Below are 25,696 nucleotides of genomic sequence, written 5' to 3'. Positions count from 1 at the left end.
AAGTCGAATAAACCATATTCCAGTTATATTCGACTTTCACTTTTTTAATTGCGTTTTACTCGGTACCGACCTTTCCATAGGCATAGACTAGGCTTGTTCTTTGCCGATTCAGTCGTATTTAATTGTTTGCGGTTGTGATGTTTTGACTTCATCAGTCCGGATCTGCCCCTGCTATACGCAAAAGTAAATGCAAACTTGTCGTAGTTTGATTAAAACATTCATTTATTAAAACATTTACTAATAATTCTGTACAGCCGCTTCGATTCTTGGAATGGTTTAACAGTCTGAAAATTATTCGACTGAGATGTTGTGATTTTCAAAAATCACGGCAACTATTTTGTCTATTTATTAAAACGTCCAGGTACATATGTCCGTGAAGCAATCGAAGCCTTTGAATGGTCTCAAATAGGCTTAGCTACGGCTGAGTTTATTGCCATTTAAAAATTGCAAGGTTAGAACGCCGCGATTCTCCTCCTGGCGCATGCAATTTAGCGGCACACAAGAAGAAATGAACTGGACTCCAGGCCTACGCGCTTCGATATGGATGGCCTTCAATGTGCATTTTCGTTGTTCAAAAATGAAAGACGTCGACGCCATATTGGTTATATTAATTGAATACAATTAACTCCAAGTGAACTAGAACGATAACTCGGTCGCCGCCATAGAAACCAATTTATATGTGAATTGGATTCCGGTGCCAGTCTATTTCTACTATTTTGGTCTTCACGGTGGATGATTATGGCAAAGCAGAGACTGGAACTAGTGCCCAATTTAGGTACAAATTGGTTTAAAAGATCGTGGTTATTGAGTTGTCGACATTTCGATCTTCGTAGAGCTCACTGATCAATATTATTAAATGGCTGAACTTTATACAGTTAGCCGCCATCTTGATACTCGAATTACCCTACTCGATATGTGATCCAGGTTTATTATTCCAGCCCTAACTCTAATGCTAAACGCCAACGCACCAAAACCCTGACGTTAGCTTCTAACGCACCCTAATACTAATCCATAGCACAAACCTAGATGTTTGTCAGTTATTCTTCAAATCTCCGGCGCACACCGGGAGGAGAATCGTTGACGATGTTTTGTATCGAAGGTTGTATAAACCATGAGCTACTATGGTTCGTTACTGGGCAAAGTATCCGATTGGTTTTAGTCCCTTTAAAGGACAATGGCAACTGAAAAATTATTGTCTCAATTCAAATCGCTTCTTTAAAATCATCTACGAAATCCTGATACTGAATTTTCCTGTTTTATTGGAATCCTTGCAAAACTGACTGCAACGGGTTATGTTGAATTGTCCGGCATCTTGTGGCGAAGCCACCAACAGCGAGTTTCTGGTTTATTTTTGTCACTAGCTGTCAAGATCTACCCGCGTTATACAAAACCTGACGTCATCACGCTTATCCTCGATAATCCAAAATGGCGGATAACTAATTTCTTTATTACAGGTTACATTTCAATGTCACATCAAAAACCACAAGTTATAAAAGACGAAGTGAAAATCTAAATACATAATTTTGCTTTGAAATGCGACAATAAAAATTTGTTGCCATCGCTCTTTAGCAAAAGTCGGATCTAAACCCGTTATACTTATCATTGCAGAGGACTATCACATTAATGCTTTAAAGTTTTCAAAGCACGCGAAGCCTGAATTTTTTCTTCAATTTAGACGACATCTAAATATCGTCCAGCTCTTGTCTGGCATATCGGAGGAAAACGTGACATTTACCTGCCAATACAAGCGATATTTACTCGCGAAGTTTAGATATGCATTTGGCAGCCGTAAAATATCGAATAAAGCCACAAATCATGGTGACTTCTAATCTGACTCGTAATCCACGTTCCTTCCTCCGACGGCCTGACTAAACGATGCACAGAATGATTCAAATATTTTCCTACGTGACACGTGTTGTGTGTATGTTTCCTTACTTACGATGACGTCATACCGAGGTCTCCTGCCCGTCGCTGTCTTCTTTCTGTGAATTTTCATGTTCTTAAAAAAAATGATGTCAAAGTGTGAAGAGAAACGTAAAGAGGCATAAAAAGGACTTGGTGAAGAGGTCAATAGAGGGATAAGGGGCCTCCGGATTGGCTCGGATTTCGTTTGCATGTAATGTAATTCAGTAGCAGCATTGAACTACTACCGAACTACTTCGACCTGGAGGATCATCTGCTATTGTTCAAGTATTACGGAGAGAAAAACTGAATAGATACTTCTATCAGTAGCTAAACTTTTTACTCCAGAAGTCCTGCATAAGACGCCATTTCCTATTTATCAAATATTACACCAGGAAGACACCAATGCGAAGTTAATTTTTTTAGCAATTACTCTCTAAGCAAGCAATCGCTCCATGTTTCCTTTCTGTCAAAGAAAACTACAAATGACGTTTACAAACTAAATCAGTTCTCCACGAGCAGAGAGTCAGTAAGTGTCTTCCATTACAACAACAAGGTAAATAAACGGTTCCAACAGTTAAAAGTTCAGCATAGAGATTTACTTCTCACTGAACAATTATTACACACAGAAAAAAAAGAAACGGGAGAAACTGCTCAACTTTGCAGTCCAGTATAACTTTGTACTTCACATTAAAATCGCACATACCTGTTAAATAACTTGCAAGTTTAGTATTTCCCATGTCTGTTGCAATCATTGCAGCGGTATTTCCCTACCACGAATAAAACGAAAACGCATGTTAAATTTACCTCAACTCGCACGAAGCACAAAATTAAGGTCATGAGATGTATAGTTTCTATTTCTCTTACATTGTAATCCATTCTTGAAATGTCAGCACCAGCATGCACTAGCATCGTGCATATCATGGGTTGCCGAAATATGGCTGCTTTATGCAAGGCGGTCTGGCCACTGAAACGAGAGGAAATAATGTCAAATAAAACCACTGTGACAATTGACGTTGACAGACTAGACCATTTGATCCCCACAAGCGGAGGACAAGTTCGTGTCTTCCATTACAAAAACAAGCAAAGTTCGAAAATAAGTTAATTTTTAAATTTAATATGAATTAAAACAAGACGAGTGTCAAGACAGTCAATTTTCAATTTTATTTTCTTTTTTTTTTAACTTTCTACGACTTACGTGTCGTCCACTTGATTTAACGCAGAAACACAGACTGGAATAAAAAAGGGAAAAGAAAAATTACTATAATACGGTGGAAGCTCGACATCACTTTTTTGCACACTAGTTTGATATAGAAACCTTCATTAATGCACCTGCATGGAAAAAGGAAACCTCGGCCCATTAAAGTGGAAATATTACTGCGGAACCAGTCGGATTGAAAGGCGTTGATATTTACAAAAAAAACATGAAAAAACCTCATAAACGGTTTGAGAATGGAGGTCCCACAAATGAGGAACGACCAGTCAGCGCGTGCACGTAAATTATTAATTTGGGCTTACCATGACTCACGATGTATTCCACAATGGCTTGTCTACTGTTGATGACTGCATAGTGTAATGGTGAACGGCCATATATATCTGCACGAGAAAGGCTTACTCCGGATTGTTGAAAACGTTCCACCTACAAACAAAAAACGCGAAGTTAGAAAGACAGAAAACTACAAGAAATGGACACTAAATTAAAAAAATGAACAACACTATATACATGCAGGCCGCTGCTTCAACGCTCATAATAAATTCGAATTTGCTTCGCGTTGCCTTCAATCGGGCAAGTTTGATCTTAATCATTAATTTCTATTTTAAAAATATTCGATCATTTCTTGCTCTTCTTAACTGAAAAAGGGTATCACTAGGAAGCTAAATAACTGCTCTTTTATACAACATGAGGATAGAATAATTAAATTCAATAATCCTGCTTAAAGGTCTGTTCATTTCCGTGTCTTCTTTATATATCACGACACCCTGTATCACTCATTAAGCTCTTTTCGCCGTATTTTACTTGAACTGAATACATTAAAAACAATAGACGAGGCAGTCCAGCTCACGAAACGGGCATTATGCTTGGGTAATAAATTATAAAAACTGCAAACTTGAGATGTAAACAGCTTCAAATTCTTACTTTGCTAATGTCTCCCTCGCTGCAAGCCTTGATTAATTCTATAAACATGTTAAATACAAAACATAATAAAACTATTTTATAAGGGCGTTATCGAAAAAGGTTTACAGTCGTTTGAATGGCCCCCAAGTTGAAATTTTTGTCGTTTTTACAGACGTTTGACATTTATGGGCATTTTGTGTGTATTATAATAAACTTGTACTTTAATTAGCCATTTCGCAATCGAGCAGGGTACTGGGTCTAGCCGCGAACTGCAAAGCATCTATGGACTGTTTGGAGGAACAAATGATTTCAGACTTATATTTCCTGTCCCTCAAAACAGTCCATAGATGCTTTGCGGTTCGCGACTAGACCCTTTTCGATTGGGAAATGGCTAATTTTGTTTTAGTATGCAGGGGATTTATCCTTTTCATTGATAATATTTTTTGTCTAAATGTCTTACCTTGCGTTAAGGCATCCTCCTTGGCTATTCTACAAAAATATTCAATAATAATTTCTATAAATTTGACTTTGGCTCGCGATCTCTAAAATACTTCTTCTTCGAAACACATTAGGCGGGGCGCTTATTGGGACAGCTTGGTGATTCCATATTAATTTCTTCCAGGCATTGCAATAAGATGCATTGGAATGAATTGAAATGAAACCGAAGATTTTCATCACCTGTGCGCACCATTTCGTATTAAAGAAGAATTTTTAAGAGCAGAAATATTGTTTTTTTGGGGGGAGGGGAGGGTTCGCATGTGGGAGGTTTTCCGAACGAAAGACTGTTTTAACGAATTTTTATTAAGGGTGGAGCACACCTTATCAGGTTCGCAAAGCAATAATGCAGTATCGCCTCTTAATAATGATAGATGTGAGCAACTTCAACATGCTATATATATGATTTTAAAGCTTATGAAATGCTGGTTATGATTAATTATTATGAAATGCTGGTTATTATTAACAGAGTTATAGGGTTACATGTTATATAAAAATTTTCTTTTTCTATTGGGAGTATTATGATAACAATTCTTAGTCTCCATACCTCTCAGCCTCTTCCTCTTCGTTTATCTTAACAATAAATACTCCATCCTCCAGAATGTCTGCCACGTCATAAAGGCCTTCCTGGAACAGAATTAGTTTTTACGTAAATTTTTAATTTAAAGTGACGGCCACATCTAGTAAATTTTGAAATTTCGCATCCATTTTTATCGCGCAGCAGATGCACTAGCTCAGAATCTACAGCGGAGTTTGGATTACGTTTTGAAAGGTTTTAAATTCTATATAGGTTTTGACGGAACAGGACACGCATCATCTGGATATTTCTCGTTCACTTCGCTTTCTTCTCTAAAGTTTCCGATAAACAGGCCCGCAATAAATTTCGTAAAGAAAAATAGCATTTGGGTGTATGCGTGGAGTTCCGAGGTCGATTTTTTGCCATATTTTGTCCTTGTACAAAAAATGCAACACAGCGGATGACCATCACGAACAACTATTAGCACTAGTTAGACAAGTGAGCTTAGTCCTTCCCTAGAAATTTGTGAAAATCCACATCGTTGATATGTTATTGAGGTTCTCGAATAAAACTTACTTGTCCAGGGTCTATTCTATAAACTCGGTCGCTGTAGGAGGCTGAAAGAAGAACAGAGGAATATCACACACATTGTTGGTCATAATTTCTGGAAGAAATTTACAACTTCACATATTTATATAGCTCAACGGGTTGTGCTGTGGTATCACGTATACAGAGAAGATGCCCGTTCGCAGGTTAGAAAGTAGAGATACTGAGCGAACGGAGATGAAAGTAATGCAAAAACAATCAGCAGCGTAGATTGACGATTTTATTTAGACCTGACGATTTTATTTCCAGCGGCCACAAATTGAAACGACACAAAAGAATATGTTTGGCAAAAAATATTAAAAATTTTAAATATTAAAAATATTAAAATTTCTTTTCAATTTGTTGGAGATCTCACGAATTGCCACCGTAAATGAGTAAAATTGAAACATACCGTCCAGGAAACACCAGTTGCTCTCAAGTTTAACGCTCTCTTTGTTCTTAAAGTAAAAAATAGGATCTCGTATCACAGTTAAAAATGGTTTGGGGTATGTTTGAACTCAAAGTGATTTTGTCAACCGTGATGAAATAGGACGAGATAATAGGAAGACGATTTCGACGGTGTAAAAATAATGAAATTACCTCCTTTTTCAGTATGTCGTCGATGAGCAATCTTAAATACTTCAAGTCACATCGAGATTCAACACTAATTGTTGTCATGAGCTTCGCTAAAAAATATACGGAAAAAATGTTGACTACATGATTTGTAGATGTAGATGTCCCCAGAGCAAGAATTCTCTTACTTGAACCAATTGAGAATAACCGAACAGGTATAAATAAAGAAATAACAGGAACAGGTGTAAAGAAAACAATGTTTTTCAAACAAAAACGAACCACACTTGGAAAATACGAGATGTTTCATAATCTACTAGGGAAGGTTTCTGGATCATTGGAAACAGGCACAATGAATTGTTTAATTTGTTTCAACTCTAAATGATACGTCGAAAAAGTTGATTTATTCATCTTCTTCCCTCATCTAAATTTAGTCAATAGGAACGAAGAATTATCTACTTGCTAATATTTAACAATCACTATATAACAATATGACTGACCCCATATACGAATGAAGAACCACCAATATAATTTAGTTTCATAAAATAAAACGCTTCCAACTTACAAACTTCAGCAATCTTGTTGATGTCATGAAAATGTTTTTGGTAATCTTCAAATTCTGTCACGTAAATTTTCGCATTGATTGGCGGCACAGGAGACAAGGGACTCCTTCAAAACAAATTTGGGACATAAAAATAAGTAAAAGATCCAAAATATGGAGTTGATTTGTAATAGTGTTATTTTCACTCGACTGATGTACGATAAAGGAAGGCGCGATGAGCCAGGATAAAGGGTTTTCCACATACATGCACTTCTGGGGAAATTATCTACTGGGGGTCAAGGAGGGTAGATGATAATTCTTTTTTGTTTCTTTCATTCATTTTTGTTTAGTTCTAATTCTCTAATCCGATCTAATACGCTTTTGCACCAATTTGAGTTTGTATAGAATTAATGCACAATACATTGAGTGCGTGTGAACAAACTTTGTGTTACTTATTCTTATATTAAAAGACAATAAACTAAACGGACCATCCTCTCAATGAACACATCATTGTCTTGTTCGTTACAAAATAGCTGTTAAATAGCCGTCTTATTGAATGCACGAGTATATTAAGTCACCATTATAATAATTCACCATTCATACCCTAGGTTAGAGTTGAATCTGTACGGCGTTTTCTGCAAAATAATTAGGCAAAACACGTCGTCAATTACGCGTAAACACGGAGTTTCTGCAGCCTGACTGATTTGTAAGGGTTAGAAGGGGGGAAAAGGGGATAGGAGAGGATATAGGATGGCGTATCTAATGTTCTTGTTGAGAATGTTATCGAACAAAACAGGTGCTTTTTCGACTAAAATCGTAGCACTACTAAAAGGGGTTATCCAGGAGGGGGTGATAAAGGCATGGCTATCGAAAGAAGGAGAATACTACAAAATACGAATGTTTTTGTGAAAGAAGATTACTATGGACAGAACACACTTTCCAACAATTTTATTCAAGTCACCTTAACTTTCTGTATCATATTTGCTTGATTCCGCAGGTTTATCCTGATGACAGACGGCAAGAGACGACAGGGCTCTGAAAAATAGTTAAAACTTTCCCTAAATGACCAATCAGTTTTTTTTTAAAAAGTGCTCTAAATATTTAGAACGACAGGATTTCCAGACATTACATAGAAAATTAAAGTAGCAATTGTAAGGCGAACGAGGCGCTAAAAGAAGTGGAAGCGTTGGTACCAATTTCGAGACAAAGGGCCCAGTGGAGCTACATATTGTATCATTCAATTCCTAGGCACAAATTCTCATTCCAGACATATGCATATATGTATAAGGCACTAGGCACAAATTCTCCTAGGCACAAATTCTCATTCCAGACATATGCATATATATATAGGTCATACACTTCTTTGAATTCGACCTACCACCGTCGACTTGAAAGGGCAAGTCTTTATTCGTTGTTAAAACAGCAGACTGGCATTGCGCAAGTCGCAAGCCGTGACCACCAACGCGTGTCGTGGCCTAAAATGTTGTAGAACAGATCAATTAGCAAGATTACTTTGCTTGTATATATGCGTATACGTACGGAGGGTCAGTTCTAAACTGTTCGCCGTATACTCGATGTCCAGTAAGAAGAGTAAAAAATATAGAGAAGGACATATTTAGACCAAAATTCAAACCAACATCATGTCATTTATACCGGCTCGAACTGTTGGTTCTCAACCGCGTTCTCCTATGCTAGATTTCCACTATAAGTAGGGTACTCCGTACACGCATGCGTTGTATATCAAATGACTCACTAAAGATGTCGAGGTCAAACCAATAACCTCCAAAATGCCATCATCATGTCGCTGGCCTTTGAATTCCTGCAGAAAAAATATGGGTAAATGGTCGTTGCTACGTTTTAAAATGGATGACTTCGGATATTGTGTAACATGGCAACGACTATTTCAAAGGGGATCGACCGTTCTAGAAAATAACACTGAACGACCATTCAAATGAATGGCACCATCCGTTTACAAAAGCGAAAATTGCAGCGGCATTCTTTAGAAGGAATCTCGAATTACCAAGTACCCACCTCCCTGGTAAAATCCTGCCGGATAATAGAAAGCTAAATAACGAGCTCTCGCATACATAGAGCTAGCACAGATCGTTAGGCCAAAGGTGACGCGCTTAGCAAATCGCTACAGTACGCGCTACACTCAGCCCAGTAAGATTTCCCATGCAGTGTCAGGGTTGTTTTCTATACAGAGAATTTGGCAACGCGAAGCCCCAAGGATGGCTTTATCGTTCCAAATATCTAAAATATTGATTCGTACAGGTGCATCTTTTTTCATCAGTTACAGCCCGAATTGCTAAGTGCTATGCTCTCGTTTTTTGTGACCGTCCTAACTTTTAGACGGATTCACCAGTTCTCCTACGTTGAATAATGATGTACAAATGAAGGAATGAGCATGAGTCATTTGCAACCACTTGCTGTCAAAAACTGAAAATGGGAAAGCATGGCCTCGCAATTTGCCCCACTGGAAAGTTATCACTAATACGTTACCTCGTACTCTTTTAACGGACTTCCCCAAGGATACGTCCCTCCTGCAAATCTGTAAGGCAAGGATACAAGTCAAGTACTTTCAAGGTCAGTTCAGGATAGCGCTAGAAATAAAGCTAATGGCAGGCCAGGCATATTGAAAAATCATTTTAGCGCCTTAACGTTTTGTACAGTCGTTTATAGGCGACTGGACAACAATTCGTAATTATCAGCCTCGTTTTCATCCCAAATTTGCCGATGAATAACTAATTTGAAAAATTATACCGTAGTCCTTATCCTGTGTTTATAACGTTGCAAAACGCTGAAAATATGACGAGGTTAATTAGAGCCAGATCATTGGTCAGAATTTGGTCTATATTTAGGTATATAGTTTTTTTTAAATCGGATCACTGAATTCGAATGCACAAGCCAGTCTTAGTCAGTGAGTGATCTAGATTTCGTTCTTAATAGAACGAGTTAGTCAATACTTACGAGGATATATTGAGGAAAATAAGACACTGAGGTTTTAGCTCCGCTAACTTCTCACTCAAATCGACGCCATCGCACTGCAAAGAAAAAGGGAATAGAAACATGTAGAGATTTTCGGAGAATTCATCGGTATATATCGACATAAGTCTATTGGGTACAGTCATCAGCGAAAATAGCAAACGTCGATATGAATTTTTGAATTACCTCTAACTTAACATGGCGAAAAAGATCCCTCGACCTCCGTTGTATTACACTTCGACTACCATGCTAAAGACATAAATCATTCTTATTGACCAACGCCGCTTTTGTATAAGGGCTAACCAATTAAGAGTTAGCTCTCATAACCTAATCCCTTCTATACAACCTAGGCTCCAAAACCCTGCGGAATTTAAGAGGAATTTGTATTGCTGCATGGTCAAATATCACTTCCCCTGAACTGTCTTACCTTTCCGTAAAAATATAAACTGTACAAGCGATTCGTAAACCTATCAGGATTGGCCTCTGAAACATGAATAAATACACATATAAGGGAAGAAAGGCTCAAGTAAGCTAGTGTATGGCCGCGTTTAACTGGCGATAATTATGGGAATTCCAGCTGTAAACACGCAGTAATGTCGGATATCTATAACATTTTGACTTGTCGTGTAATTGAAATCAAATGAAAAAAAGCTAAAAATCCCGACAGGACATTGCCTTTTCGTGAAATTACGTGTTTTTCCGCCAAAACGCCAAAACCAGATAGCTACCGCACAGGACTTTCAAGTTTCAACAAACAAATAAGAAAGTGCTCTGGCATATCGCAGAACTAGATATGAACGCTTTATTTGAAACGAAAATCAGATGTATAGCCATGGCAACGGTGATTCACACCTACCTCTCGATTCGTGGAATTCGAGGCTTACTTCGGCGTCCGCCCCGACGCTGAAGTAATTGTTCATTACATTCAACGGTAACTGAAAGAAAAGAAGAGACTCACAAGGTAAAGACGAAAAACTGAAAATCGACAAGTCGGAAGATCTTGACTTGAATCCAAAGATACGAGTTTTACTGAGACAAAAATAAGTTGAGATGTTTATAGGATGGTTTGAAAGATGACAATATATTCTAGATTCGAGTTTATCTACTGTCTGTGAATCAACCGTCTCATCCAGGGAAACAGCGCTGCGAACCAGTTTAAACTAAGAGTAAGAAACTCATCGTTAATTATTATAAGACAATAAAATAAACATACATTTGAAACAGAATTCGGTTCAGGCTTTTCTCTTTGTTCGTTTCCAGTGACAAGAAGATTCCATCTTAAAATCAAGAATAGCAAAAATTACAAAACTGGGCACGTCAATCGACATTTTTGTCAGAGAAGTATTTATAACTACTGACCTATCAAGTTGAACGATCTGTGCGTCTTCGAGATGGTTCAATATTCTTTCCAATGGTTCATCGGTATAACCCTGTGAAAAAGTAAACGACATATGGTATTGTATGTATTTACACTGGTTATAACCCCGTCAGTTCTGTACTACAGTACACAAAAGATCATCCAGGCTTTATTTACCCAAATCAATGCTTGATAAACTCAACCTGAGAGAGATTGGGGAAAAATGACAACCACCTTCATATTGTACAACCTATCCGCCATACAGGAGCAAAAATTTACTCACCCCTCCCCAATTTAGTACTCTTGACAAATCGTTCCCAGTCCCCAAAGGTAATATGCAGACTGGAGGAGAAGGTGATAGCTGCAGGTTATCCAACTCCGAGAGAACCCAGCCAACCTTAAAGAGGATAACATTCTAGTTTAAAAGAAATTATGTCAGCAATATTTATTTACATAATTATATTTACCGTTCCATCGCCGCCACAAGCCAGTATCCTTAAGTTTGGGACTCGGCGATAAAGCTGCAGGCTACAGAAAACACACCATGCATAAAAAAGTATTAGATTTCGATGTACAAGTAAATTACTCTTCCTAAACTTTTTTGCGTCACACACTTATTGAAGGGGACAGTTATTGAAAGCCAGGTAAACGCTAACCTTTGGGTTAGATTTTAATTATGCTGTTTTGGTTTATGTGCTTCTGAGCCGCTGTGTGTTTTAATTTTTTTATAAAACATGACTTCTATCAGTTCAGAAAATATTGATGGAAGAAGATATTCAACTTTGTAAACAAGTTGATGTAGAGAAGTTGATGTACAGATTTGCAGACAAGGGTTAAGTTAACCGGCTTTTGAACAACCGGCCCCAGAACTTAGTAAAGTAATAGCCAATTACAGTAGCACGTCTATACCCGGGGAGTTAAAGTCAGAGTGAATAGAATATTTTAAGTTTTAAAAATTTCAAATTCTTTCCCACGGAAGTGGAAAACATTTCGCAAATATGACTTGAATTGACGGAAATAAAGTTCACGCTTGTAGTAACACCGGAACAGATACTGGTCCATTTATAGGTTTGGCTTTAAATATTAATACCGAGGTTATCCCTATATTACTGCGATTATCATTATGGCTAGCTATGAATATTTTAATCAACGATGTACAATACTCACCCAAACTTTGGTTCAACTTGGGACAAGTCAAACACCTAAACGAAACGAACAATTAATTTCAGGGAAAAATTACATTTCGATTATATTGGAAGCGAGTACCAATATTCCTACCTGCCGTGGGTTCAAAATCCATTGAAATTTACGAATGATTTTGGATCCCTGGGTAGAAAACAAATAATCAGAATTTGCTACGTAATACATTCACCGGGATAAGAGCTGTTGTTCGGTGACGATGTACTGTAAAAAGTCATGGGTTTATTTTCCACTGGGATGAACACCTACACTAACCGGAATAAATTTTATAAATAAAAAATTTATGTCACAAAGTCTTGCTCGCTTTCAGGTAACTTGTAAAACAATGGTTTATTATTGGTATACCGTAGCCGGCCAGATGATTTAGTCCCGCTAAATGCTAATGCTTTAGTGTTCATTGGCTGTGAATGCAATCAATTTCTAAAGAAGTGAAAAACTGACCAAAAATTTGCCTATGGCGACAAAATCGACAGGTTTGCTACGCTACTGTTCACTATTTCCTAGCACTAGTTTTGAAAGTTATAAGCAACACGCACAATAATATGTAAGGCATATATGGCGCGGATACAGTATGTAATCAGTTCACTAAGCAAAATTTCAGATGGAGGAGGCTATAGAAGAATAATATCTGGAAATTGATGGAGGAGGCTATTGATGTTATTATCTGGAAAACATTTCTTTCAATTTTGTAGAACTAAGACGTTGGTTGATTAAGGTGGTGCCTTTAATATGGCCGACATTGGCTCGAAATATTCAAAGCGAAGCACCATGCATATTTACAAATATTGCCTTTTTGCCCACCTGTTTACCTCCACTTTTAGGATTGATAAATACAAGTAGAGGGCTACGAGCGTCTCCGGCGACAGGTCTGACCTAAAGAAAAAAATAACCTGAGACAAGTGTTATTTTTCAGGTAGCTCGATACTGGAATAGGTCGGTCAGTAAGTTGCTTAGATCAAATATGACTGGCCGATTCGTGGTCACGTGTTTTTCGGAAAAAATGCCATGCATTCCACCGGGAAAAAAGTGTTACCCGATCACAAAAACAAGTGGCTCCATGATCTTATAAACAATGTGTACACTTTTTCAAGTTCAAGAAATTGGACTTACTGCAAATGCTTTTCTCTCCTAGAAGAAAAAGAGAGGAAAAATTAGTCAAGACGGCAAATTCTGAGCGATAACGAAATATTAAATACCTATTAGAATTACAACCTAAACTGTAAGTGAAATGCTGCGAGTGAATATACGTAGTGCCTTCATCTTCCCCCAGTCATCTCTTGGGTAGTCTCCAGGATACAGTATAGTAATGGCAATATTACGTTTCAAAAAACTTGATCTTGTTTATATTATGATAGACGTATACAATATATCGTGGTTATGCTGATGAGAATTTTTACCGAGTTGAAAGTGCAAATATGAAGCATTACACGCATTTCGCATATGATGAAACCGCGGTACCATGATGATGGTACGTGTGTTCAAAAAATCATCCTGACACACAAAAATCGCTGAAATCGAGATGCACGTCAAGAATATGGGGAAAAATAATAAAAGGTTTATTAACGGTTTTTTAGGTATTTTTTTATTACCCTTCCTGACTTCCTTTTTGCATGTCGCTTTTTTATTGATGAACTTCGAAACTGGAAGAAAAATTTTCCACAGTGAATAGAAGAAGAATGCTTTTGGGGATTAAGAATGTCTTTGTTTAATACTTGAATGTTTATATTCCATCTATTTTAAAACCTGAAAGAAATCTTACCCGTTTTATAGGTAGTTTTACCACCCATGTTGGTGGAACAATTAGGTTGCTGTTCTGGCCAAGAGTACAGACATTTTCTTTTAACGACGCAGCACATTCGTTGTTGAAGTGATACTGAAAAATTGAAAGAGCTGGAAATTTGTAATATACCTTGACACATATATGGTACAATGAATTTATTTTATAAGCTTTGTCACAATGTATAACTCACAAGTTAAATACTATTATAATCTATAACAATATTTGAGCTATCTTTCCATATTTCTGCACGTGTTCTGGCCGCCCAGCTATGCTCACAATATTTTTCGCGCCGATTCGGTAAACGCTTGTATTCTATTGGCTAATCCTTAGTATGGGGAATATCTCGTTTTGTTATATTTTTCTGTTGTAGGCGGTGAATAGGCATTCTCCTTTTACCGCATATATTCACAATAAAAGCTATAAATTTATCTGTGTTTTGGTTAAGCTGCCGATGAAGGACCTTAGTCGATGAGGGCCGAAGTATCGGAACAGCACGTATACGTACACGCACGTAAGTTTAAAAACTTCTAAGTTGTTGTATAATTAATTTTATACCAGAAAAAGCACACCAAATCATCAACAGAATCCAACCCTACGCATGTATTCAATCGTTGATTTCATAAGTATCATTTAAATGCGCATACGTACGTGCAAAAAACGCGAGAGTGGAAAGCAGCCTTTTACTTACAGCACGTTTGCACCATGAACAACTCACAGCGACAATATCCTAAAAGAGACACCGATTGAGGTTAACTTGTTATCTGAGGTTGAAAGTTTTAATTACCAAGAAAATAAGCAGTCTCGAGAGACACTTTCTTTTATTTTTAATGCATGAGGGGTTATTTCCGACGTTTTGCTTTTCCGTGCAGACCTATAGGTTATAGCTACGTCGCATTTTGGTCGCGTCGAATGCAAACAATCGATAATGAGATGAGCTCATTAGGCTTTATTATCATCTCATTATTTATTGTTTGAATTGCATTCGACGCGACAAAAATGCGATGCAAAACCTGGGCCTCAGAGAAAATAACCGTATGTACATATATGATCGTATATAATAGTTACCTTAACATTGCGCGTGTTGTGAAATGACTGAAATATTTAAAAGAGGAAGTGAATAAAGTCATATGACACAAGCAAAAATCACTTTTTACAGTTGATTTCATAAAATTTTGGCCGCTCCAGTTGCGAACTATGTTTGGAAACTGTCATGTGGGCGAGCAAGTTGTCAATTCCGTTTTGTAATTCGCAACGAAGTTCCGAAGTTCAAATCGAACTTCGGAATTTCAAATCGAACTTTGCGGGCAATTTGGCTAAGTCTCTATAAAATGGCCACTATAAAATACCAGGGCAAAGCAATTACAATATATTTCTTTGCTGCATTGAAATTGCTTTTATAGAGGCCATTTTATAGCGATTTAGTCAAATTGCCCGCAAAGTTCGATTTGAAACTCCGAAGCTCGATTTGAACTTCGGAACTTCGTTGCGAATTACAAAACGGAATTGACAACTTGCTCGCCCACTAGACAGTTTCCAAACATAGTTCGCAACTGGAGCGGCCAAAGTTTTATGAAATAAACTGTAATCATACCTTTCCACAATGCGAACATTTTCCATGGTATTTTCTTTGATACACCCAGTGGTGGCGCGTTTGAAACTAAGGAAAATTGCAAGTTTTGATTGGAAGTAATAATAACCATACAGTGAAACAAGCAACCTGATTGGTTGAAACCCCTGCAAGATCTGACTATATGCAAGATCTCCGGTGCTGAATTGCGTTCAGAAAATGTAAATTGGTTGCCTCAGAGTTATTTAAAAATAATTTTTTTATTAGTTAATTAAAACAACTAAAAACTTGTTTGAAACAACCAATTTTCTGGTTGTTTTTGCTAAATAATATTAATCAAACAATAGTTCATAGTGCCGTCTGTGACGTAATTTAAGGGGTCTATAATGATATCTAACAATGTATCGGCATAAACGGGAATTGATTGGTTAAGTAATAATTCAAAACCATGTCGAACCAATCAAATTTCATGTAACAACCCCCCTTCCCATTTGACGTCATAAAAAGATCTATTAACACATTGGAATTGTAAATCAAACGACACCAACCTCTTCATCAGCCGATCTTCTGCTTCCTTCACGAAATGTAGCTTTGCATTTTATATTTACCTAAGAAAACACGACACTACCATAATCCGCTGGAAGTATATATGGAATACCAGCTCTAACAAAAAGCAATCGAACTTTGGTCCCTAGTTTTTTAAATATCGTATGTATACAGTGGCTTGGGAAGATTTGGGATTGTTTTACAACCTCCTTTTTCAAACGACCAAAATATTACGGGAAGATTCTATATGGTATGCAAGTTATGTTAATTTGCATTTTTAGTATGTCATAGGAAGAATTAATGTTATTGTTTTCTGTTGTCAAACTACGCCTGGAAAATATTAATAAAATCGAAAATCTCAAAAAATTAGACAGATACGGGGAAAATATAAAACGTTCTTCACTTCAAGGAAATATACAGTCCTGTACTTCCTATGTCCTTTCATTTATGAATAAGATAAAGCAGATTACTTCGTTAAAAACCGATATGCCCTGAAGAACCAGAACACAAATGAGATGGCTAACACAACGTTACATTTCACATGCAAAACATACCCTTTCTAAATTATCCATACATTTTATGTGAACTGCAACTTTACATGCTGCATAAAAAAAGAATAGAATATTTTGGAATCGAGTGGAAAATTATCAATATCAAATAATCTACTATTATTGAGGAAAGAATGTAAAGGCCAAATATAAATCGAGGCATAGCACGTCAAAGAAGACGCGAAAAAGAGTGGGCGAGCTCCATATGAAATTAGTGTAATATATATTGAAAAGAAGTTGTCCTCTGAAATGACCAAAAGGCGAAGGCCGCGCGCAAAAGGTACGATGATTTAAAACCAATCTTAAATATTTAGGGAGCTTACCTGTACACTTTAGTTTTGATCCCGATTTCTGAAAGTAAATACAAACAAATAAACATATCGTAATAGGCCCATTACGTATTAAACAACATCTTGCATGGCTAAACTGGATAAGAATTCTATTATAGCTGGAAATGTTAAAGAAAAATGCATGGGCAATGAGGTGGAGAAATTATTGACTTAGGGAGAGAACAGTAAAAAAAATTAATGAGCACAGTTGGCGGGGTTTAAACTTCATTGGTATGAATTCAGTTCAATTGCGGTCAGTTTCCACATACCATGCATTCGTTATCAGGTATGCAGCACGAGTGACCAGACGAATCTGCGTCAGTCCAAAGATGTTCGGCATTTACGGCGCTTTCCTAAAACAGGAACGAGACGTTTTCAAAATTTCTAACCAGAAAGACTGGCTTCCATCACTGGCTGCATGACCACCTTAAACGAGACAAGTTTTTTTCGATTGGAAAGAAAGAGAAACTTACCGTCCAGTCGACTTGATTTAGGCTTTGCGATTTCGCATCTTTTGCAGCTGCAGACGTGAGCGACTTAGACTTCCTGAAAAACGATAGAAAAATTGTTTCTAAAACCTGGTTTCCATCTTGTCCTTACTGGCCGTTAATTACCACTTCGAGAGGACGATGTACTTCATTGGCGAAATATCAATGTTATCAATACGATAGTATAAACTGAATTGCATACGACGTACGAGGAAAGTTTAATTTAGCCTATTTCGCATCGATGGACTGAAACAACGAGCGCCGTTCTTAACCCAGTCATTGTAACAACAGGTAACGGCCCAATGGAATCAAGCCTGCTTAATGTGGCGTGTTTGCCCATTTCTTCCATAGGAGTGTGGTCAGAATTTTAACTGATGGGGTTTGGGAGGGGAGGGGAGGGGGCACCCAATACACAGGTGGGGGTGCCAATACACGAATTTTTATGAAATGTACTTTTTCAGGGGTGGCTAAAATTTTATTATGGAGCGGGTGTCAGACAAAATATTTTATGCGCAAAAGAGTACCAACAAAAACAAATAAGATGAATTAGAATGACGAAAACTAGGCCTTACATATGAATAATACGTGATGAATATAGAAGGCTCGACTTTGGTCACCTATATTTCTCCGACGATTAGGCTGGTCAACCGAAAGAAATGGGGGGGGGGGTTGCATTACTCGTGCGACTACCAAAAGGACTCAAAAATTTAATTCAACACCAGGGCGCTTATATCTATAAGTGTTCAACACGTTTTCTAACACGCGAGTTTGTTTGCGCGACGCCAAAACCGAAATCCAGCTTCGTGATTGGAGTCAGCGAGTTTCGATTTTGCATTTTTGCGGGAAAATTTTTCGGTAGCAAACACGTTGTCGGATTTCAGAGCTGTGGTTCCTCTGCTTTATAGCCTTTATTCCATACTTTGGCGCAACGCTTAGGTCGTCGAAATTATTTTTGATAAAGATGTGATAAAACTGCATTACTACGTACGAGCGAAAATTACACAGTTACATAACTTCTCTGGCAAGAATCAGTACTTTGTCATTTGTCACGGTCACTTAATCCCAATCGAAATAAAACAAACCAGAGCAATTGTCAGGTAATAAACGATTTTTCAATTTATTGCTATGCTTTTCAGTCACCTCTAGCTCACATGAAAGTAATTGTCAAAAGATTGGCCTAATAGTGGGACTAGACACTTTGACAGCCCTATTCAAATGCACATTAATATTTCTACATTGAAAAAGATTATTATCATGCAGTCTCTAAATGCAATGATATCAGATTCTATTAATATGAAACTTGGCCAATTTAGTATTATAGTATATTAAATGTATGGAAGACACTTCTTGAAAAGTTTGCCAGAATAAAATACAAAATGGGAAACATTTGAATCAATAAATACACTAAGTAACTAAAATGAATGCAATTTGCATTTTTTTTAAATAAGTAGCCTTTTGAAACAGCACATGCATGTTTTTTCCAATGAGAAAGAGCAAGAAAAAGTGTAAGGGTCAATGTACTCTTGTGATTTCAGGTGCAAATTCCTTTTTTGCTTGATGTGAACAAGTGGAGGTTGGTTGAAAGGTTAATAGATATAAATATCACTTATAACTTATTCACTTCTTCCAATAGGTAAAAACCAGATATAAAATGTAGGAGAAAATTGCAAATGAGGCCTTAAGTAAATTGATGCATGAATATTCTTACACCAATATAATAATAAATAATGCATTAAATTAGTTTTGCTTGATTTTAAACAAACAAAACACAACATCTACCCAAGCAGTCTAACAAATCAAACAAGATCTAAATGTCTGACCATACTTTTGTCTGGGTACAACATTTATCTTTGTCAGACCAATGATTATTTGTCTGTCTAGACAAAGAAGTAAGACAAATGATTCATCTGTCTGTAGTGCTTATAAAACACAAATTATATATTATAATTGAGGCAGAGATTCTTACTCCAGATTGCTTAGTTGGACTGTGTTGGAAATTTGGAAAACTCTGGCTCGAAAAAACATTCAGAAAAACAGGCATGACCATGGCTGAATGCATGTACAATACAGAAAACTAATGAGGAAAATTAAACATAGGGACAAAGAAAGGCTCTTGAAATTCTAGTTAAAATGTTGTAAAAATAGAAAAGGAAAAATTTATTCCAAACAAGCCAATGAATTAGATGCTGTTAATAATGGCTTTAATATTTATTTCTGAAAAGTTGCAAATTACATCTATGAGTGCATGCTACATTTCAAAATGTATGAATCCATCCAAAACAAAGATTCTCAAACAAAACCTTGCCAAAGCGTTTGTTAAATTTTTCACATTTAAATTGGCAATAATCCCTCTGCTATAATTTCGCAATAGCAGGCAGTAAACGAGTTTAAGTTTCCCATCAAATTCGGAAATTAATAAATATTAATAACAAACATGTAAATAAAAAGCCCACCTTCGAAATATTACAAATGAATTTTGCGTGGGCCGTTCCTGAAAATTTAGCAACCTTTTTGCAGCCGCGATGACAAAGCAATTTGAGATCTGCGAAGGCTTTAGACCACGTTATTTCGTTTTCAACTTTACACATTTCCGAAAACCTCCGAAATAAGCTCCCAAAAGCCATGCTCCTCGCCGGAAGTTTATGGTTTTATATCACTTCCGATACGAAACTAAATGTAAGGTGCAAGAGCTTTTATACACAAGTGCCACGATTCGAAACTGCAAAATGCGAAGAGTTTTCGCGATGATTGGTTCACAAATACTTGTCCATCAAGCGACCTACCCTATTGATTTCGTTTCCTTTTCTGAACTGTGACCACTGGAGTCGATCTCGTCTTTAAATTCCGGCGTTGCTGCCGTTGCAGTCCAGAGAGGTGTCAGTAAATCGGCAGGTAAATTCTTTAAACTGTCCCCAGATGCCATATTTCGATCCTAAAATGCATTTTAGCACATTTCAAGGGCAGAGCTCCCATTTGGTATGCACTTCAGGCTGTAGACACACGGCATCACGATGAAAAGCAGTAATATTTTGCCCAGTGAGTACAACAGTGTTCGATCCGATCGGCCGAAAGGTCAACACATCGATCACGGCTCGAAATTGGAATGCTCACGCGATCGTGCGATAAGTGTGGAAGACTGGATACAGTCGCTAATAAAGTACGGCGCAAAAATATCTGCGTATTTTATATTTCTCGCCCACCACTTTCCACCCACGTCACGTGCAGAAAAAGGAGACAGGTTCCCTTATTCAGATTATTTCCATGATAGAATAATACATATTTCAGACCTAACAAGACTACAAGAGGCAGTTGTGTGTGTACTGTGTAACTGGCAAATTCTAAAGGTTTAAAGGGTCTTAATTTCGAGTGGAATTATACAAACTTCAAATTCAAGCCAGGAACAAGGAACAGTTGATGGAAAATGGGTCAATTATCGGTCCTCCGGCAGGAATCGAACCTACGCTATTGCGATGCCGGTGCAAATGCTCTCAATGCAAGATTCAATTCCTGCCGGAGGACCGATGTTGGCTTCTTTTTTCCATCAACTGTTCCTTGTTCCTGGTTTGAATTTGAAGTGTGTATAATTCCACTCGAAACTAAGACCCTTTAAACCTCTACAATTTACCTGCACGAGGCTGCATGACCATCGAGTGAAGTGCCAAAAATCATAGTTGTGTAACTCGCGGTTTTTTCGTGTCTGTATCCAGAGCAAAAGCAGTATGCAGATCAGAGGAGGCACTGATCTCTATGAACAACTAAGTAATAAAAATTATAAAATTCAAAAAATGGCGGCATTCAAATCCCATGTTGCCTCAAGTCTTTTAAATCACTGTTTGGAAAATATATCGAAAAATCTAACGTTACACCAAGATTTATTCGATACTTTACCTCCCGATATAAAAAGTAAATTAACCAAAAAGCTCTCCATGCGTGGACTGCTTAGAGATTGTCACTTAGAAAAGGTTTGTTTATAATTTTCAATGGTCATTGTTTAATCTTCTTTGTTAGATAAAATTAAACAGTCGTGATTCGGGCAGCTTCATCAATACGTACTTAAATAACCCAATTAATTGATACATTTGTTCTCCACAGAGCATGGGCATTCAAAATGTTTCTTATTTTGACTGTATTGTGTAAATGATTCAGGAAAAGAAACATGCTTTTTTACTCAGTTGCTGCATCCAAGGATTCGTTCGCTAAATCTCAGCTCGTGTGATATAACAGATGGTGGACTTGCTGTCATTGCTGAAAAATGCAAATCTTTGTCAAGTCTGGACTTGAATGCAGAGAGTGAACCGAGAATTAACATCACATCAAATGGTTGGTAAAGGCAAAGCAAAGAATGGTACAATTTCTGCAAGCTATGTTCTTACCAAAGCTAAACTTACTCTATTTTTAGGTATAATGGTAGTGTTTAGATCCTGTAGGATGCTTCAAACGATACATCTCAGACGATGCCCAGAAATTGACGATGATGCTGTAGTTGCCATAGCAACCAATTGTCCACATATAGCAAACCTGAACCTAGGTGGTTGTCACCTACTTTCAGATAGGTCAATATGCACCCTTGCCAAAGAAAGTTGGAATTTGTCAAGTTTAAATATATCCCATACACAGGTAGAATAACCAATTTGGAAAATTAATATTCCGAAAAAAACATCAAAATTTATCAATCATATGCTTTTTTTGCCCTAATGAAATGAATAGGTAAAGATGGATTGGGCACAATCAAGATTCAATGCTTTGAAATACAGATCTACTTATCTGTCATGCAAACATTTAAACTACAGGGTGCCTCAAAAATGTGGGTGCTTTTGAACAAACCTATTGTTAGAATTTGAATAGCCTATCTCTGTAAGTGCTCCAGATTGTCCCTAAAAATGGTGCTTTTGAAATCATTTTTTGTTTGACCTTTGAATGGCACTGGAACGACTGATTACTAAGCTGAACGCAAAGTTGGCTAAAACGACTTGTTAAGAAGTTGAAATTTATGTGAGAACACACGAATTAATGCCTTTGGCTTGGAAATTTGAGGTAGCTTCGTGAATGATTGTATTCAGTTCATGCTATTCAAGGTTCACTGGTTCAAACAATGAAAGTGATTTTAATAGCGTCTATTTTTCACTTCCGTGCACTTATAGTGTATTAGTGTTACCTACATACAACAACAGGTTAATTCAATAACGTCCGCTTTTTTGAGACGTCTTGTATGGCTAACAATACAGGAACATGTATAATAAAAAAGAGACTTTTAGAAATCAATCGTATTGTTAAAATTTAATGTCCTTTCAGTTGCACATAGTAGACGCATAATATATATCGACGAGGGACTTGCATATTACCATATATTAGAAAAATATACCTTATAAAAAGTTTACAAACGAATTATCTGCTCCTGGGAATTTTAAAATAACAGTTTTAATAGCAAAATAACTTGACGAAATGAACAAATATTTATATATATTGAACATGATAGGGACATCTTTCAACGATCATCCATGTATACTGCACGCAATCGCATGTCATGGATTTAAATTATACCAATAGTTTCTAGATGTTTCTTTTTCTTAAATATACCAAATACTTGACGCACTACGCCTACGACTACGGTTTAGCAGGTTTTAACATTATGCTTGATTTCTAAAGGTCTCTTCATGAAACCCTGTTCAGTATACCTGCACCAGATCCCCAATGCACGTCTGAAAAATTATCTGCTTTTTAACAATGCAAACTTTTGTTATCTATTTCTGAACTCTTCAGGTCAGCGATGTTGGCTTGTGCGCCTTAGCTCATGGAGTGTGCCAGCAAAATCTGAGAGTAAGTTTCAGGGTTCCTCTGCCCAGGTACACAAAAGTTGCATGTAAACTATTCGCGATAGCTGTGGCGATAGGGCGGGTATCCACGACTGATGTTGCATGCGCGCCCAGGGAAAAAAATTGCTTATATTTACGTGCTCAATCGCAGCGTATAGCTGAAAAAATATTGGATCCTTGAGTCGCATGTTTTCGTAATAAAACCGTATTTCCTTTGAAAAAGTATTTTGTGGACTAAAGAATTTTAGTATATAAAATTGGTACTTAAAATTCAGGTTGACCCGGCATATTCATAACTGCATGAACATTCATATAAATAAATGCGCGTAGACGTTGTTGACGGTGAAACACTACGTGTAGCTATGTCTATGTTAATTCGCAAGATCAATACCTCAGCCTTCTCTAGTTGACGAGACGTTTAAAAGTTTTTCTTTGTTTTCCTTCGATGTGGAAATTAGGGTTTCTCAAAAGAAACTCGCCTCCGTACCCGCCACTATACGATTCATCTACTTGAACGGATGTTTCAAATAAAAAAACTTTGCCTTTGAAGGCCGGAATTCGTCATATTTCGAATGCCGGCTAATTATTTTATCATAAATTTACCTGGCGGTCTTGAAAAATTGCTATTAAACTTCCTGCCATTGAAAGCTCGGCTATAAAGTTTGCTTGTTAAGTGAAGTATACCAACTTTCCTGTTATTTTCTTGATAACCAACAAAATTAAACCAAGCTTTGAATCAAGTGGTCGGCTTCGTTATAGCACTACAGGAACTACGAAAGTACTTTAGTTCGTCGCCAAAATTATTAAACTATAGCAACCTGGCGAATAAATATATTAACAAACGTCAACGTGTCACCACATGCCATCATAATTCAGGAACTCCTTAATTGTAAAAAATTGAAATTGAAATCAAAAGTATAAAAATGAAAGTTAGCTGGCTGAAATTGCTTGTATAAAGAATGGGAAAGGAAAATGCAATGAACGGCTAAATGGTATTATCAATTAAATACTATAAAATAAGTACACTCCGGTATAGATCAGGACCACAGCCCGAGAAGAGTTGGTGGTTGACCAACCAGGCTGCGCCCTGCAGTGCAATGATATTGTTCGCCCACATCAGTTTCGTTTTCACATTTTTAAGCGGCGTTTACCTTGCTGCTTTAATAATCACAAATTCGAGAAAAATTTAAACATTTATCCAAGTCTCGTTTATCAAACAGACATTAAAAGCTTGTATTTTGAGCCTTGTATAGCGAGCAGACTATAGTCACTATACTACCTGCATCAACTCCATTTGATAGTTAAAGAGAGTTAAAGATTGCGCAATCGAATTTTGACGCTGCAGCCAAAACGTTGTAAAACAATTTGACAATGTGTATGGAAGGAAGTAGCTGTCACATAATGCCTTTAAACATTTCTTGCTAAAATCCTTCGTACATTAGCCTTAAAGTTTTTGTTGTTAGTATTACTCCCAATTTATTGGGATTATGAAATTAATGGGATTCTGATTGGTCCTTGCAGTATGTCTGCTTTTTGTGCTAAATTTTCAAACATCACTCGTACTATTAATCCCGAATTGTACTCGCCATCGCATGATTACCTTGACTTATTTTCCATTATCTCAATATTGTTAACTGTATTTCATGTAGGAAATTCACGTCGCGCATTGTAACGCAATCACCGACACGGCAATCTTCGATTTGGTTGAACGCTGCGAACGACTAAACATTCTGATACTGCACAACAGTCCAGGTATCACAGAGAGATCAAGGGACGCTCTGGAAATCCTGTTGAGGCGCGGATCTAAACAGCTTTCCTGGACAGTGTATTGATATTTTATATAAATGATATGCCTTTCGACGCGTTTATTTATCTACATATATGACAAGTTGTAAACCGTAGATATCTTGTAACGCTATGCGAAATTTTCAATTCAAATGTGTATTATATGAAAAGCTTTCGTGTAATTGATTATATGTTTGCAAAACTCACCAAATAGTGGCATGGCTTAATCATATAAACCGTACACATTCAGTTAATTTATACGTACCACCTATATAAATTACTGAAAATAAATTACGTATGCCATAAAATACGCACTAAAAAAACTTTAGTCTACCATACTGAAAATTAGTTCCATAATGAATAAAGGCTGTTGGTGTTTTTAAAAAATCAACTGAACCTTTTCAAATATTTCTCATGAAATTACCTAGTGAATAAATAGCCTGCCATCAAAGCACAACTATCCAGGTTCAGATTTGACTTGCACCATTTCACTATGCTACCTCTCGCTGATCAATTATGCTCGTGTCTCGTGATTGGTTCCGTGTAACCTCGATGGCGCGGCGACAGTGGAA

The 25,696-nt window shown here is 37.1% G+C and overlaps 2 protein-coding genes across 3 annotated transcripts; one reads left to right on the top strand and one right to left on the bottom strand.

Annotated features, from left to right (window-relative positions):
- Positions 1-223: 223 nt before the first annotated feature.
- On the bottom strand, positions 224-20,660 carry LOC114520887 (diacylglycerol kinase zeta-like). The gene is made up of 40 exons (XM_028541229.1): positions 20,310-20,660; positions 17,512-17,584; positions 17,308-17,391; positions 17,033-17,060; positions 16,716-16,762; positions 16,164-16,223; positions 15,640-15,705; positions 15,114-15,140; positions 14,737-14,775; positions 14,028-14,141; positions 13,858-13,908; positions 13,379-13,396; positions 13,070-13,141; positions 12,347-12,394; positions 12,236-12,270; positions 11,536-11,596; positions 11,352-11,465; positions 11,071-11,141; positions 10,925-10,988; positions 10,568-10,646; positions 10,139-10,194; positions 9,898-9,960; positions 9,697-9,770; positions 9,229-9,277; positions 8,480-8,545; positions 8,105-8,201; positions 7,688-7,761; positions 7,330-7,361; positions 6,751-6,854; positions 6,216-6,301; positions 6,028-6,073; positions 5,607-5,647; positions 5,061-5,140; positions 4,479-4,507; positions 4,040-4,077; positions 3,421-3,541; positions 3,101-3,134; positions 2,770-2,869; positions 2,609-2,672; positions 224-1,999 (listed from the first exon to the last, which is right to left on the bottom strand). Exons 1-40 carry the CDS (start codon positions 20,447-20,449, stop codon positions 1,947-1,949), a joined length of 2,598 nt encoding a protein of 865 aa, XP_028397030.1. The 5' UTR covers positions 20,450-20,660; the 3' UTR covers positions 224-1,946.
- Positions 20,661-21,165: 505 nt separating this feature from the next.
- LOC114520888 (protein AMN1 homolog) lies at positions 21,166-25,253 on the top strand. Of its 2 annotated transcripts, none has more exons than XM_028541230.1 (5): positions 21,166-21,488; positions 21,699-21,846; positions 21,926-22,143; positions 23,287-23,343; positions 24,989-25,253. In XM_028541230.1, the coding sequence occupies exons 1-5, from the start codon at positions 21,246-21,248 to the stop codon at positions 25,169-25,171; spliced, it is 849 nt and encodes a 282-aa protein (XP_028397031.1). In that variant the 5' UTR covers positions 21,166-21,245; the 3' UTR covers positions 25,172-25,253. The 2 variants fall into 2 exon arrangements, with proteins under 2 accessions (XP_028397031.1, XP_028397032.1); XM_028541231.1 differs by having other exon boundaries at positions 23,287-23,369; positions 24,989-25,160.
- The last annotated feature ends 443 nt before the right edge of the window (positions 25,254-25,696 follow it).

This window comes from Dendronephthya gigantea, unplaced genomic scaffold (genome assembly GCF_004324835.1).
Source record: "Dendronephthya gigantea isolate DGI-Jeju-01 unplaced genomic scaffold, DenGig_1.0 000018F, whole genome shotgun sequence".
NCBI classification, from domain to species: Eukaryota; Metazoa; Cnidaria; class Anthozoa; order Malacalcyonacea; family Nephtheidae; genus Dendronephthya; species Dendronephthya gigantea.
Note: the sequence above shows the minus strand (reverse complement) of the source record. Positions and strands in the feature narration are given on the sequence as shown.